Consider the following 17,502-nt stretch of genomic DNA (forward strand, 5'->3'; position numbering starts at 1 on the left):
CGGCGAAAGTGCGCGTATCTAAAAAATACGACCCCGCATAACTATGCTGACTTTGGCTGATTATGCATTAAATCATGCGATCGCATAATCATGTTTTTCTTTTGTGATTGACCTTTATGTTTTTTATGATTGTAACCCAGAGACTACTGGGTTAATAAAAATTAGGGATGCACCGATACTGGTATCGGGTATCGGCCTCGATACCCCATTTTCTAAAGTACTCATACTCGTTAAAAGTCCCCCAATACCTGGAATCGATACCACGGTCTGAGAAATGTCTATGTTTGAGCGGCGTGTAAGGGGTTAATGCCTCTTGTGTTGTTCAAAGAGGCAGAGTTTACAACAAACTGGAAAACTAGTCCTTTGTTAAATTATATTACTAAAGCTGTTACCTATAAATTTAAATCATGTTTTTTTATTAAGTACTCGGTATCGGTATCGGCAAGTACTGAAATGCAAGTACTCGTACTCGTACTCGTATTCCAAAAAAGTGGTATCGGTGCATCCCTAATAAAAATACTTATTGCTAAAATTATAATACTTATAAACTTGTTTGGGGTCAAACTGACCCATACGAAAATGCAATGAAGATTTTTTTTTACCTATTAAAACTATATTGGGTTGGCCTTTCAGGTTTATATCTTGAAATGTCAAAAGGTTTATAACTGCATATCTGATACCTGCAAACACCTATATTCTGTACAGACATAACCAAAATCAATAAATTTATCAACATAAGACTGCTGGTGTTTGGGCTTGTTGCCCCGAGATCCCAGTCCTTCCCCATTAGCACAAGCAGCAAAAAAATGAGTTAAAGTTCAACCGATTTTATGGATTATAAATGTAGGTCTGCTATAAAACAGATTCAGCTGTCATGCTACTGTGCCTCTAGCATTATTGACACCCACTGTCTGCTGGGATGCTGATGTATGCAGGAAGGTCAGTCTGGAAGAGCTGCAAACTGCTGCTGCGATGGGTGGCTGGCAGGCACACTGAGCCTGATGTCACCTCAAGTCGTAACTCGCCCCGAAATAAAAGATTTAAAAGGGGACGAGAAGGATCTATACATTGAAAAATAGACAGAATATAGCTTGCGGAAATGTTGATGATACCCAACCACTGGATTACAATTTTGTTCATTTTTACCCAACATTTGGGTTTGTCTTATCTGATCCAACCATGGGTTGAAACAATACAGCATTTTTAAAGTGTATGTTACACAGTTACATAATGCAAAGTGTCCTAGTATGTTTGTCAGTAGTGTTAAAAATGATCAAATTGGCATATCATATATGTATTAAGTCTGCATGTTACCAAATATTATCACAATTCGGTTTCTGGTTTGTTGGTTTTATATGATTTCTACTGCAAGTTAAGCATTGCACTTCTTGGGGACAGTTCCCCTGAAACAACCTTGAATTATGTGTGTAGCACAGTGATATAGTTATGATGAACTGTGTAACGTCTTTATTAGTTTTAGCCAATAGTGTACAGGTCATGAACCTGAATTTGTAACCATTTAAAAGAAGTGTTCACCATTTATTTATTTAATGAGTATTTCTCAGTGTTGATTTATTTTGTTGTAATTTGGTATATTTTCTAGTTTTGAAAAGGGATGCACAGAAAGGATTTCTTGGCCCAAGCAGAAGCCAGATAACATGAAAAACTCAGCCGAAGGCCGAATACAGAACAACAGAACTATTTTTTTTTAATTAATTTTTTTTATTTATTATTTTGCCAATTTTCTAACCATTGCACAAGTTACATCTTCAGAATGTCCTTTTTACTATATTTATTCCAAATTATTTAACAATACATTTTTTAACATTTCTGCAGTTATTACAGTGCCTTTTTACACCTGGTCACTACTTCTCTGATGAGATAGTTATAGAGGGTGACACAGTGGCTCATTGGATAGCAATGTTGCCTCATAGCAAGAAGATCCCTGGTCTGAGCCCAGGCTAGGTCACGTGGCCTTTCTGTGTTGAGTTTCCATGTTCTCCCTGTGTCAGCGTGGGTTTATCCCCCGGGTACTCCGGTTCCCTTCCACAGGCCAAAAACCTGCAAGTTAAGTGGATTGAGCCCTTTTCACACAGACATTACGGAAAATACATGGAAAATGCACCCGAGATTTGTCCAGGATTGTTTGATTTTTTGTTCATTCACACTGCCAATGATTTGCCGGAAGCTGTGTGAGCATTCACACAGATACCATAAATAGCCTGTAAAGACACATGACACCTAAAGTCCTGCACTTGGTAGTTTTTTCTCCGCAGCATTTAAAGTTTCTCTCTCCAGAAACCACTCACATGCATTTTTGTTTATAATAAGACTACACTATAAAGGAGCGTTTGACGTGCCATTCAGTTATGCTGATGAATGATCTTAGCTTCAGAGTGGATATTTGACAGGATCCCTGATCTCTGCTTTAATCCAGTTTGCAGACATTTCTCATCGTGAATGTTAATGTGCACTTGAAACCTCCATTTTAAAGAGCTGAATGATATATCCTGTTGCGATGATCATTTTATTTTATTATAAGCTCATATGAGCGACTGATGCGCTTTCTTTTATGCTGCTGAGTCTCCAAGTGACGCGCTCCCTGATATCTGCTTTAGTCCAGTATGCCAACGTTGGTCGTCCTGAATGTTAATCTGAATGTAAACCCCTCATTTTAAAGAGTTGAACCATAACTTCATGTTGCCAAATGACAAGGCGCGTCTTCACTACGGCACGTCCCTTATGGCATTGTTTCTGCGTCTCATTCACACTGAGGGCTTTCCGGGTATCTTACGGCAATGGGAGCGATCACAGAACATTTACAGGACGTGTTTGCTTTTCTGTGGCTACGGGTACTTTCTGGGACCACAGTGCTGTGTGAATGAGGTTTTGGAGATACCAAATTGCCCCTCCACCAACCTGTGTATAGATAAACTTGTCTAGATCAGCGTGTGGATTAGAGTTTGACCGATTATCGATAAGCATTTTGCCGATCATCGACAATGGCCACTTTAAAATCCGATTTGCAGATAAAGTAATATAATTTTGAAATAGGCTATTGAACCAACTAATTGTGCTTATGATATGGTATTAATGTTATAGTTTTATGAAAACATTTGCGGTCTTTTCAACAACATACCCAATGACGCTGTAAAGGCAATTAAATTATTTTCACTTATTATATAAATTCAAATTGTTTAATTAACCGTTATATCCATAGGATAGTTTAAACATTGATGTGAAATATGGTTAACTGAATCAATGCAATGATAAAATCATCAGAAAATAATTAATATATTTAATTTAAATATTTGTTAATAGTTTTTATATAGTTTATTGGTGCTTCTTGCTTTCTTTTTTTTGTTATTATTAATATGATTGTTATAATTGCCATTTCTTAGAGTCTCAAAGTTTCAGAGTATCAATGTTTCAAAGCTTTGAAAGTTTTTGTCAGAGCCTGTGTCTTAACTTCGACATTAATAAAAAAAATTACACCAGACATGTCGGTTCAAAATAGCGGTTATTGGTTTACTCTATCTGTAATAATCGGTATTGACATCGGCCCTGAAAAACACATATCGGTCGACCTCTAGTATGGATTAACCGGTTCTCGCCATGAATATAGCCATTGATGCTGGAATAAAGATATAAAGAAAGAAAGAAAAAAGATAGCTATAGAGATAGTAGGGATGCACCGAAAAGAAAATTCTTGGCCAAAGCCAAATAAAATGAAAAACTTAGCCGAAGACCATATTTAATTTTTTATTCCTATTCATAAATATTAAAATCGCGGGCATTGGCGTTTCTTACTCATAACAATGACATGTTTTCAGTCATATTTTCTGACTTATTTACTTATGACAGTTTACCTATTTACCTAATGAAATGATTAGATATTCAGATAATTTCACAATATTTCACATTTTAAAACTTCAAAATGAATAACATTTCTGTATTTATTTAACTATTTTTTAATATTTAGTTTGTTTGCCATGACACACAAAAATGCGTTTTCTCCTGCTGTCTTCTATGCAATACGTTATTAGTACTACTAAGCAATAATTACAACAAAAAACAACATAAATTCACAAAAGATGTTACTTTTATTTATTTGCTGTAATCCACATCTTTAAAATTCATACGATTGCGAGCAACAGATCCAAATTCAGCCCTTTATCCAGCGATATTGATCCGAGTTCTGATCAGCAACCGTAAAGTCAGATCGCGCGTTCGTTTATGTGAATTCAAATATCCCGCCTCAAGAAGCTTTACGACACATTGCTTTACGGCAGTGATATCAAAAGCTCATTGGCTCTTTGAGTGCCACGTGACATATTTGCGTCATTTCCATTTCCGTTGGTGTACGTTTGAAATTAAAAAAGCACGCCGTGACGGAAGCCGGATCAACGCTGATCAAACTCTTGGATTAATAACTTTAATACTTCTCTTTACTTTACTTCATATACTCCAGAGAGGACCGCGGATGCAGCACATCGTCATTTTAACTATTTTTGGTACTGATTTTAATATTCGCAATAAATAAGTTGTTGTGATTACACTTGTCTGTCTGTTATGATTTTTTAAACCGTAGCGTTAAATGATTTTAATAAACTGTTTTGTGTAGGACTGTAGCACCTTAAAATATCTTTTGAATGCTATATTGTTACTAATATGTTCCTAAACATATTTGTCCGTTACGTTGCATAATATAAAAATAATACATTACGTATTTAAACATTTTGTTTAAAAAGAGTTTGGGTTTAGGGTAAGGTTTGGGTTTAGGGTAAGGTTTGGGGTAGGGTTAAGGTGTTGTAACATATAGCTAAAATGGTTAAAAGGAAATTATACAGCAATCTTTATGGAAGAAAGGTATGTAAATGTTTTACGTTTTTTAGCTGTCAAAACGTAATAATGCTACGTTTAAATGTTGTAAATACGTCTACATTGTACGTTTTGGCATATATTTAAACGTACAAAAAATAAGTTTTTTTGTTTTTAAAGTTACGTGTAAATACTACGTATTAACAGTGAGACCAGGCTGTTACGTCACATTATTTAACAATGACTTTTTTTAACATTCCAGTCATCATAGGGCCTTTTTACACCTGCTCACTTCTCTGATCAGATAGATATCTGACTTGTTAAAACTGTTTGATTTTACATTCCACCACATAAATGAGTCTTGGCTAAACAGATATGAATACGATCTTCTACTAGTCATTAGTATGCCTTAAAAAACTTGTAACAGCGCTTATATAGCAGTGTATGTTGAGCAAGCACGAGCATAGAGAGAGAAAGAGACAGCAGCAAGATTGACAGCAGATGAGAGAGGAAAAGACGCTCAACAAAACTGTCTAACAAAAAGCTTATTGCTAATAAATGTTTTATATTTCGTTTAATTTATTTGCCTTGTCATTGTAGCCTTGTTACTTTACTGGTTTTAGGAAGTTTTTATTACATGCTGCTGACGCTCTTCGTCGTTCTATGACATTTGATGAAGAGCTAAAGTCTCTCGTTTTCCGTGCTTGTGCATTCAGCAGACAAATACCCAGGATCACTGCCACCGTGTCTTTCTCATATGCTGCATGGTGTTCAGGATGTATTGATTTTAAATGATAAAGGGAACTTGTAGTGCTGTGTTTTCGCGTCTTTCTCTGACACTTTAAACTGCTTTTACCAACATGTTTGCTGCATTTGCGCGTCTCTCACTCTGCGCTGTTGACTATTTGATCACGTCATCGAAGACGTGAAAATAAGATGTTTACTATTTTTGGCCGAATAATTTATGTTTCTGAACATTTGGTGCATCCCTCCCTGAACTTGGTGTTTGCATTGATAACTAAAAACCTTGTGGTTTTTGGAAATGGCCATTATGACAACATAAGCCAATATTATAAAAGTGATGTAGCATCTGTGAAACATTTATTTGATTTTAAAGAAATATGAAGATTTGTATGCTATTAAAGCAGTGTTTCCCAACCAGGGGGCCGGAGCCCACAGGGGGGCCTCAGCAGATTTCCATGGGGCCTCAAGATGACTTAAAATTATTAAAAATTTGACACAACAAGCATTAAACTAAGCTAACAAGCAAAAATCAAGATAGTTCTTATTTTTTGGCCATTTTTGTAGCAAATATACATCTGTCTAGTCATTTCAAGCTCTAGTTAATTTTATGTGGAAAAAAATGAGTGAGTGGGGGGCCTTCAAATATTGTTGTGGGCAACTAGGGGGCCCTTGTAGTGAAACAGAATGTGAACCACTGCATTCAAGGACAAAGCGTGCGAGAAAGAGAGAGCAAGACAGAATAAGTTTTGTGTTTTGACACAATTGAACTCTGAAGCCACAGATTCTAAGGGAACAGAAATCTATTGTGAACATAGGTGTCATAAGTTTACCCTTGTGATGCGCCTGTTCTTTGATTCCTCACAAAACTGTCTTTGTGATTGAGAGATAAAAAGGGATGAAGCAAAACAGAAACTTCTGGCATCCTCAAACAGCATAAAGCAATTGAGATGAATAAGTCGGGAGCTTTTCAATGCCAAGCCTTGGTAAATATTAGTACTGAGCACCTGGGGTGAAGAAAACGCAGAGAAAATGTCAAAGCACAAATTGAATTGAAGATGTATATCAACACAATGTCCTATGTGCATTTCCTAACAATCAAACCTGAGCTTGGAAAGTATTTGGATTTTGGAAAATATTAAGATATTATTTGTGGGGTTACAACTCCAACAACATTGCAAAATTACATAGAAATGGATTGAAATATGAGGGAGCGTAGGCTGGTACTGTATATGGTGATGCTGTGCATTAATAAAAGGCTATGAGCGATGGACATTTAGATTACCTGTATACTTCAGACCAGCAGTAACACCTGGTATCATTACCCTCATTTCTGCAGCTATCCAGGTCATTTTTATCTATTAATGTGACAGATCATGAGATTCCTAAACAACATTCAATAACCAAATGCAATTTTTCTCTAGCTATTTGTAAGATTTACTATAGAGACTTTACTATTTTAAAATTATGGACTTGAATTATATTTTTTATTTTTAAATATGCAGTTGTAATTGATGTTGTAACAGATGGCCACATGTTCAGCTTGAATGCTCTGTTTCAGCCTTTTGTTCCCAGTGATGATTTCAGGCCAAGGTTTTACAACAAACCTTATGTTATGGTCTTTCAGCCACATGCTTTAGAAAAGGTATAGCTGCATTATACATCTTGAAATATCTTTCTTTACTCTTAGATATATATTTGTCCATTTACTCACAGATTTTACTGTATATACTGTACTGCATTTTTTGTTACATCTATGCATTGCTGTTATTAACTGAAAACTAAAACTAACTGAACCGCATGCAATTGATGCCTTCACACTTCTCCCCTCCTCCTTGCTTCTTGATGCTTTTTGCACCTACTTTTTTATTTTTTATACTTTCCAAAACTGCAGAGAACTGTCTAGTGATGCAATGGGGGGGTTTAATAACACTTTAACAGCCCTGCATGAAACAACGCCATGCTTAACACACCATCTGAAGACCCACAGTTCTGATGAATCACAGACACAGTGACTGCTTCATTAAACTAAACATTTTAAATCGGTTTTAGCAAAGCTAGACCACATAGGCCTGTAGGAAAGAAACATACGCAAACAGCCACAGAAGCAAACTAAGAGCCTGTACAATATAGTCAGCAATACGGCCCTCAAGAGTGAATGTTAAGTAAACAATCTTTCTTCCCAGAAGGCTCAGAGGAAGTTCATGTTAGGTATGGTGATTCAGCATTCCGGTATTGATTTTGTAGTTGTGACTAATTGGTGGAACATTTGAAATGTTAATGGACAAGGTGCAGTAAACTGCATAAACAGGGATATTTGATATAAGGACCAAGATCTTAATAGCATCTAAGGACAAAAAGGAGTTCTGCAAACATGTGCCTACCATTAAGTAAAAAATTAAAAATGACCAAAACTTGGTTTCATTCACTTAGGAACCCTTTACAGTGGTACTCAAAAGGAAGTGCATTTAAATACCAATGAAATTACATTTGCATGTCACTTTATATGAAGGTCACTGCATGTCCTCCTCAGTGCAATAGAATTTTTTGCAGCCCTTTCCCAGATGTCTGCCTTGCAACAATCCTCTCTAGGATTGCATTGTCCGCTATGTTTTTTTGTTTGTTTTTTTGGAGAGGTGTGTGCCTTTAAAAATCATATCAAATAATTTTAATTGACCACAGGTGGACTCCAATCAAGGTGTAGAAACATCTCAGCAATGATTACGAGAAATGGGATGCACCTGAGCTAAATTTTAATTGTTGTTACAAAGGGGCTGAATACTTATGTAAATGTGATATTTCAGTGGTTTTTTTTATAATTTACAGACAATTCTGTTAATACTTGTAATTATGAGGTAATGGATAGAAAATAGAGAATATAATAAGACCCACCCAATTTTTAAGACCAATGATATTGGACCCACTCATTGTTTCTCTAATTTAGTGCATATTAGTTTATTCACTTTTCATTCAGTCAGAGCGTGATCAGCAGGGACAGTTCTAGACCCTTTCTAGACCTGTTAAACTAACAAAGCTGCATTAAGATCCATCACCTATCACTTCTTGGACTACACGTCACAGAATAACTGACCTCAACTATGGATCTAGCAGATGAACTGATTGCTATGCATCAAGGTTCTTGTACATTTTAGGACTTTCCTGCCAGGTTTGGGGTTTGACGTCCTTAGGCGTGATATTGGCTGGGACTCAACCCCACATTATGTAAAATGGTCCCAATGGACTGTGATGGTTTGTTGGTGGATTTTGTGGGTGCAGTTTTATGTGATGCCATACTCGTTGATGACAAGTCTGTCAAGCCAGAGATTAGTTATGCCATGTTTACTAAGCCAGAGACTGTTCTCGTCATGCCTGTTAAGACACAGTATGTTCCTGTCATGCTTACTAATCCACAGCCTGCTCACATCATGCCAGCTATGTCACAACCTGCTCACGTCAATGTCTGCTATGCCACAGCCTGCTCACGTCATGCCTGCTATGTCACAGCCTGCTCACTTCATGCCTGCTATGCCACAGCCTGCTCGGGTCAATGCTTGCTATGCCACAGCCTGCTCACATCATGCCAGCTATGCCACAGCCTGCTCACGTCATGCTTGCTATGTCACAGCCTGCTCACGTCATGCCTGCTATGCCACCGCCTGGTCACGTCATGCCTGCTATGTCACAGCCTGCTCATGTCATGCCTGCTATGCCACCGCCTGCTCACGTCACGCCTGCCATACCAAGGCCTGCTGACGTCATGCCTGTCATGCCACAGCTTGCTCACATAACCAGAGTTTGCCCATGTCAAGCGTGTTGCACTAGTGGGGTCAAGTCTGGTATCCCCAGAAGCATGAGAGATCTATCCCCTGTCTGCAATGCTACCGGTGGTGGCTTTAGCTTTGTGGTGTGTTTGGGCCACACACTGCATTACAGTTCAGACGGAGTTCACTGCATCCCAATAACCACAGTACACTTGCCACATCCAATTCGGCGGGCACGCCTGAACTGGTTCCCAAGATGACCACTGGCACAACTTACCTTTTTCCCAAATGGCTGGCATGCCTGAACTTGTTAAGGTTAAGAAGGAATGAGGTCGAGAGCACAGAGGATGTTGCCGGTGTGTCCGGGCCATTGCTCCACCGCCCAGACTCGCCCTTGCTCCATGGCTCAGGCCCTTCATTGCTCCACAGTCGAGGCCCGCCACTGCCTCACGGTCCTGAATGGACTTAATGTTAATGACAATTGTTGTTGTCCTGGGAAGTGTGTTTATGTAAGGGTTTTGTTATGTCTTGTCATGTTCATGTCTTTTATTTTGAAGTCTTTTCTGGTAGTTCCATAGTCATGTGCTGCGTCGAAAACCACCTACTTCATACTATATAGTACGCGAAAAGCAGTAGGCGAGGCGAGTAGTGTGTCCGAATACATAGTATTCGAAAAACAGTATGCGAAAAGTACTCAGATGACCTACTACTTCTGGTAAGATTTTGCAGCGTGCATACGATGGACACTTGACTATCCCATGATGCCCCGGGAGAGGAGTTATCCAACGAAGAAGAAGAGGCAGCGGCTGTTTTTGCGCTGAAATGACATGACGTGATGACGACGTATGTCACGTGATGTAGCAACATGGCGGATGTAGTACGTCTGAATCTCATTCATACTACCAGGATTCATACTATACAGTACCTACTGTTTAAACGCCAAGTAAGTAGGTTCATCTTATTCAGTACCTACTATACAGTATACGGTTTCGGACGCAGCCATGGTCATTGTAATGTTGTCCCATTTCCCTGCCTATTGTTTCCAGGTGTGTCTTGTTAACCTTGATTAGTCTGTGTATTTATACCCCAGTGTTTGCCATTGTATCTGGTCAGTTATTGTCAATGTACGTATTGCAGTAAGTGTAGTTGGAGATGTGTATCTTGTCTCGCCATGCCATGTATTCCTGTTTTTGTATATTTAAGTTATTCAAGTTCGCTGCATTTAGATCCATCGCCTATCACTTTTTGGACTATACATTGCAGTACAATCTTGACTTTCACGCTACTGCTTCCCTAAATCCATTCCACTTTGCTTATTTAGAGTCCATATAAATTAAACTCTATTTTGTGTTTTTGCTACTTTTGCCTGCTACACTAAAGGTCTGCATGGGACTGTTTTTCATCACTCTCCCACAAGGTTCTTTTTTTATTTCTGATCAATCTGTGTTCACCTGCTTTCTGCTAAGCATGTTTTTTCCCCAACTCGACAGATCCCATTAAATTTAGATTGTGTTTCCAGAATCTCACATTTAAATTTCTCTTACTAAAGGAGAGAGAGACTGGGTATAACAAATATAAGATGTATGGTCTACAAAAAATATCAGTTTATCTTTATTCGACTTGTCAAAATAAAAATTAAATATTTTAACATTGTACTGTCAACAGAGTATGTTAGAGAAAAAATTTAATTGAGAATAATAAATATAATACGACGTCTCCGACTTAAATTATTAGCAACATATGAATGAAGGAAACACATTTAGTAAAATGAAATCACCTTTTAACCAAACTGTTTAACCCAGCAGAGTTCCGACGGCTATCATCTTTTATTTAATAAAAGCAACAGAATATGAAATGGCTCTTACTCCAGGAAATGTTTTTCTTTTGGGGGGGATAAGACAATCAAATCTTTTATAACTGTGTTAATTGAATGGTTTGGGAAACCAACAGAAATGAACACATATTTTCTCAACAAATATTCATTTTAATCTATCATGCCTGCAATGTGCCCTTGAAGTTCATACTAAGATCTGTTTTCAAACATGTAATAAGAAAAATAAAGCAGATTTAAGCAGTAATTAAGCATTGTATTCCTGGGTTTAACCTTACTGTATGAATGTCATTTTTGTGTTTTAGAATGTTCTGGTCCACTGGGCATGGAAGGTGGAATAATCTCCAACCAGCAGATTACAGCCTCCTCCACTCACCGAGCTCTCTTCGGACTTCAGAAATGGTATCCTTATTTTGCCCGGCTGAATAAGAAAGGTCTGGTGAATGCTTGGACTGCAGCCGAGAATGACAGATGGCCCTGGATTCAGGTAACAGACTGACACAGGCAGAGCACGTTTGGATGAAGATCTATCAACAGCAAATGAACCTGTAGCTGGCACATCTTCCTGTTGAGCTCTTCATCTGAAAAATAAGATTATTTGAGCATTAGTGTTACATTTGATATTTAAATGAATTGTGTTCGTTTGTTTTACTATTAAAAACAATTTTTATGAGCACTTTTTTCTGACAAAGATGTTTAAAAGGCTTCATTTGAGGATTTGAACAAAGCTACTGTGATTAACTGTATGGTGCTTGTCTCAAATGGTCATACTGAACTGAAAGATTAATATATAGTGAACGGTTATGATGGTTATTGCTGGTTTAATGCTTATCTACAGTGAAGTTTGTTGGACAGCAAAACTTAGCTGGCAAAGATGGTAAACAATTTTTCCTGGTTGACAGTTTAATTCATTAAAATTGAATCAATTTAATTTAATATCCACAAAGAAATTGTCAATTTAGTGGCCTCTATAATTTGCTCCCGAAATCCAGAAAAATAAGGCTGCAACATTTCTCTCTGTATCCAAAAAGTTTATCTTTCATTGTTTTACTTTACTACAGTTTGTTACTGTTGATTCATTGTGGCATCTCTGTATATCAGTCCAATTCTCTGAGTTTCTTCAGTAGATGGTTTGGTATTCATAGGCAGTTTCTTCGGCAGAACATTTGATTGATAATACAGACAATCACAGCGGATGGAAGTCTCAGTCCATTTGCCTCTAGTTTTACAATGAGTAGCCTCATGTCAACCTCAGATTTATTCTTTAAATGTCTGCTTGTAAAAGACAGAGAGACCGAATTGGGCCCTTCATTGAATTGATATTCCGCAGGTATGCAGTGCAGTAGCATAGTATAAAACTCTTTGACCTCTGTGAAAAGACGAGATGAATCTGAAGAAAGGAACAGTACAGAAAGTTTGATTGTGGACCTGTGAGACCTGTAGAATAAGTTAACCCTTGTTTTTGCGCTAGCGGTTGCTGGTAGGTAAAGAGCAAGGATCAGGACGAAAAGAGAAAGTAGTAAAAAATATAAAGTATTTAGGGAGTGTGTCTTACTTTAATGATGCCACATGGGATAGAGCTTCTGGTGCGTTGGAGCTGTATGGTTAGATCACAGAGACAGATATCAGATTGACTTAGAGCCATATGCTGTAGTAATTGCCACATGACCTCACTTGGCTATTAAGACGGAGAAAAAATCTGGAGATGACACTGTGATTTAAATCAGAGACTACAAGCTCTCATTAACTCTCATTGTTATTCTGTGTTTTCCTGCTGTTTCTTCCTCAGTTTCTCATTGTCCTTAAGCCCTCAGGTGTCTCTGGTCTAGGGATGTACAAACATACTTATTTTTAAATCCACTAGTCTCTAAATTGCCTAAACGACTAGTCAACTATTCATTCTTAATGAAGTAAATTAGGCTGGTTTTGGGTGCCACCAATTAGACATATTTTATAAAGAGGCCTTTACGTAAGACATTGCTTTCTTGCATTGAAAACAGTGGAGTGCAGGGGTCTCGAGACCCCAAATCTTTAAGAGTGGAACTGTTTTTAAGTAGACACAAAAGCGCAACACTTTGACGCAAGCCGATTAATGGTGCAAGCGACTTATGTTTACATGTGTATGACTGTAGCAGTTGTGCTTTAAAGGTAATTAATGTTTTATGAATTTCTCAGAGAGGGTTACTGTAAATGTCTAACAGCTAAAGCACAGCATGCTGTTGCCACGCTGATTAAGCACAGTAGATTAGAAAATAACAAATGTATAAATACATAAGAAAATGAAAATAATTGAAGAGTCATTTGTTGGTCACTTAAAATCAAAACATTCACAATGTATAGATGTTTACTTCCAGCATGGGTCTTCAACCGCAGCAGGGGATCTACATAGGAACTGCAGGGGGTTCTCCAAATAATGTTTAATCACAGGCATTTTTTTTTGTTGTTAAAAATGTAAAACGTACAAAACATTACAAACAATGTTGCCTTAAAGTTGTGCATGTGCGCAGCTACGTATGCTTATTGAAGGTCCGCGTGCAGTGTAATTTTAGCCTAGAATAGAATAGAATAGAATATACTTTATTGTCCCCTCAGGGAAATTTGTCATGGACTCCAAAGTGCGTAGTGCAAAGAAGCAGCTGACATTGTGAACAATTAATACACAAATAAGTAAATAAATAAATAAAATAGATACAAACTTGAGCCTGTGGACAAAACCAAAATATCTGAAGATATTGTAACTTAAAGTGTAACTTAAACTTGTGAGAATAATGATCCACGACCACATGAAAGTCAATGAACCTTAGAATTATAAAGTGGTTTGTGTGTGTTCTTCACCCACTGCAACACACAGAGAAGCAAAAAGACGCGTTTGCAAAGCACTCCACTTAATGAAAGGACCTGCTTTTACAAAAGAATCTATTACTGTACATCTGTACTGACATCTTTTGAACAACCTCTTTGTGCCATTCATGGTCAGTCATCTTCATAAACGCAAAGCTCAGGTTCAGGTAAATGTGTAATTTTCTATCTCACAGTAAATTGTAAATGTATAACACTGCAAATTGTAATAATCAAACTAAATTAAATAAAAATAGTACACAAAATATTATCCATGTTCAACAGCACGCATAATACTGCTTAACATAGTATAACTGCATGACAATATGGTTGGTTTCTTTTTATAAAATAGTTAGTTTCAGTCCTTGATTCTGATTGGTCAATAGTTGTGCTTTACTCCGCTTTGCACTGTGCCAAAAATGATAAAGCGGCCTCCCTTACCTTACTGCTTACTTAAATATCTGTGTTTTACATATTTAGTATCAGGGGGTCCCTGCTCAATGTTTCTCTTGTTTAGAGGGTCCTTGCCCCAAAAACGTACGTCCTGTACAGTGTTTGCATGTGTGTGCGGTGCTGGTAATCCCTGTGGTGTGAGGTCCAGTTGAATAACAATAAATACAAATTATAAATCATACTAAATGAAACGTGAAAATTGTGAAAATGCAGACTTCTGTTAGGGTATGTCTCTCTCTGTGTGTGTGTGTGTGTGTGTGTGTGTGTGTGTGTGTGTGTGTGTGTGTGTGTGCGTGCGTGCGTGCGTGCGTGCGTGCGTGCGTGCGTGCGTGCGTGCGTGCGTGCGTGCGTGCGTGCGTGCGTGCGTGCGAGCGTGCGTGCGTGCGTGTTTGTGTGTGTGCATGCATGCACGAGTGCTTTGAAAGTAGAGAAATTCAGCAAGAGATATAGTATGGAGTTGTGTTGGTAGATTTGTCAGTGGCACTTGCAACTTGACTTTCGTATTTGTGTGAAATTGCTTGACACACACGAGGGAAATTCATTTTAGTCAGGCCAGACAAACGCATGAGACTCACTCTAACTGAGAAAGTGGTGCTTCTGCACCTGATAGAAGTGAAATACTCAGCATGCTTTATTAGTTTATTTATTTAATTTCTTGTGAGATTGGAATTTCAGGTCTTCTCAATATCCCAAATCTCACTATTAATTTTAAGTTCTCTTATCCAAGGTTTTGCATTCCATTAGAAAATATCAGCACTTATCCTTGGCAGTTATGTTTTAGTTTAACCTGTCAGATTTGATTTTTATAATTTATCCTCAGTTTAACTTTTCAAATATTGCAGCTACAAGATAAAGTCAAGTATCTCATCTTAAAAATTTAGGCTGTAAATGGCTTCAATTCTGAGTGTGTCATTCACTTTGCCAAGGCTCAGTCTGTTTCTGTCTCCTTTAACATTTGTATTATTGTCCATTTTCTGTATTCCAGTCATAACGATAAATGATGTCTATACACATAAAAGTCACAGTTTATGTAACACATATGCAAAGTTAATACAGGACAAATAATAATGTTTGCGATTAAATTTAAATTCAGATTTGGAAAGATTACTTTAAGCATGGCCTAATCTATGTCTCACAGTACAACAGATTTTCATCCTAGAAGTTTTATAGGTTGATTTACATTTCAGGCCTCTCTTTATTTGTCAACAAAAGCATCATATTTTAACAACCAACATTTGGCAACTGACTACAATCTGTTTTTGGATCAAGTAGGTCTCAGGTTTAGCAGGCTGGGTGACCACTCTATGTTTGAAGTGTGTTATATGGTGGGATGAGTAACAATAATAAACAAATATGGCATAGGAATGAATGGGGCTAGGCTAAATGCTAACCCCGGATTTCCACCGACTGCGGAGCGACTGCAGATCAGCTCCGCTGCGTTACGGCTCCGCACTCCGCCATCCGTCAATACCCACCAGATCCGTATTTGTTGCAGAGCGGCTGCGTGCTGAAGTGACGAGGACCCATGAGGTCTCGCAAATTCACGTGACGATCGCGCGATACCTAGTTCTGTCTCTGCCCATTATTCCGTTGAATTATGACGTTTTTACAAACCAGCCCAGATCACAACACGAGATCTCGCGTTGACAGAGCAGTACATCATATCCATCCAAAATTCAAAAAATAAGAAGGCTGCTAAAACATTTATTTATGCTCTATCTTTAATGTATTTATTTGAAACTCCCACTGGCTCTGTTCTTGTCTATTCTTTTTTGTTTCTGTATTAATGACTTTCTTTGTGTGTGTTTGTAATGTTTGTTTTGCAAATATTTAATTAAAAAAAAACACGAGTTCTCGCGGATTCAGGTATGATCACGTGATAAAGTCATGGCTCCGCCCTGCGGAGCTGTCCGGCATCCGTCAAAAATAGAAGCTCTGCGTATTTGTGCCGGAGGGCTGCGGATGGCCGGAGCTGTGACGGATTCGGAGCGCAGTCAGTGGAAATACACACATTGACTTGAATGGAAACCGATTGACTCCGCCGCCGTTCCGCAACGGATCCGCAGCCGTTCCGCAGTCAGTGGAAATCCGGGGTAACACATTCACAAAGGCGCTGTACAGAGATTAAAAGTGCACGCATTGATTAAAAATAGGTATGTATTCATTCATCTAAGTTGAAGTAAGAACATAGTAAAATATTGAAAAACGGTGGTGTTTTCCTTTTACTAATACAAAGTATGCGTGTCCATCAGACGCAAACCACTTTCACATCTGACATTTTGGTTTTAAAACATGCAGGAATTAAAACAAAGTGCAGGACTTAAAGAGTTATTTAGAGACATAAAGTGCGTGGCTTGATTGATGTTGAAAGAGTTATAAAGAGTGACAAGATTCGAAAATTATCTTCCTCATGCTAATGTCACACGCCACTTAAAATGCTAATTCTTGGCTTATCTAAATTACCCCTCCTCTTCTAGGTTTGAGGACTCTACAGCAAGTAGGAGGCCAATAGCATGCAATTTTAAAAGTGCTAGCAAGATGGCATGCAAAGAATTTATTTAACAGTGGAGATATACTGTTAAGATATAGTGAAAAATCACTGGTAAAATTAATAGATATGGCGCACAGTCGAAACATAAGTCAAAAACAATATCTATAGAAAAAATATATTCTCAACTTTGTTTTCTTTCTTTTATTGTTTGGTTAACTTATTCAGACTGGATTACAGGGGTAGATGGCGTAATGTAGTTATACCACAGAACAAATGTAATATCGATGGTCAATTTGCGCAGGATTAGAAATCTCAGTAAAATTCGATTACACAGCACGTCACCTCTCTCGTCGTTACGTGCCCATTACCTTGATTCCTGATATCACATGTGCAAACAACATGACACAGATGAGAAGTGTTTTTCAAAAATCATTCACCCCGCCTTTAATAACTCTTTTAACATAAATCAATCCCAAACTTTATCTCTCTTAATTACTCTTTTCACATTAACCAATTCCTGCTTTTTATTTTCTAAATCCAGCATGTTTTTAAACTGGAATCTAAAT

At 37.8% G+C, this 17,502-nt stretch overlaps 1 protein-coding gene across 3 annotated transcripts in view; it reads left to right on the plus strand.

The window, feature by feature from the left end:
• Positions 1–17,502, plus strand: part of edil3a (EGF-like repeats and discoidin I-like domains 3a) — a 237,402-nt gene that overhangs the window by 147,701 nt on the left and 72,199 nt on the right. For all 3 annotated transcript variants that reach the window (XM_065266725.2, XM_065266726.2, XM_065266724.2), the window contains one exon: positions 11,460–11,641. In XM_065266725.2, the coding sequence (XP_065122797.2) occupies positions 11,460–11,641 (182 nt within the window). The remainder of the gene's footprint in view (positions 1–11,459; positions 11,642–17,502) is intronic.

Source organism: Paramisgurnus dabryanus, chromosome 5, assembly GCF_030506205.2.
Source record: "Paramisgurnus dabryanus chromosome 5, PD_genome_1.1, whole genome shotgun sequence".
Taxonomy (NCBI): domain Eukaryota; kingdom Metazoa; phylum Chordata; class Actinopteri; order Cypriniformes; family Cobitidae; genus Paramisgurnus; species Paramisgurnus dabryanus.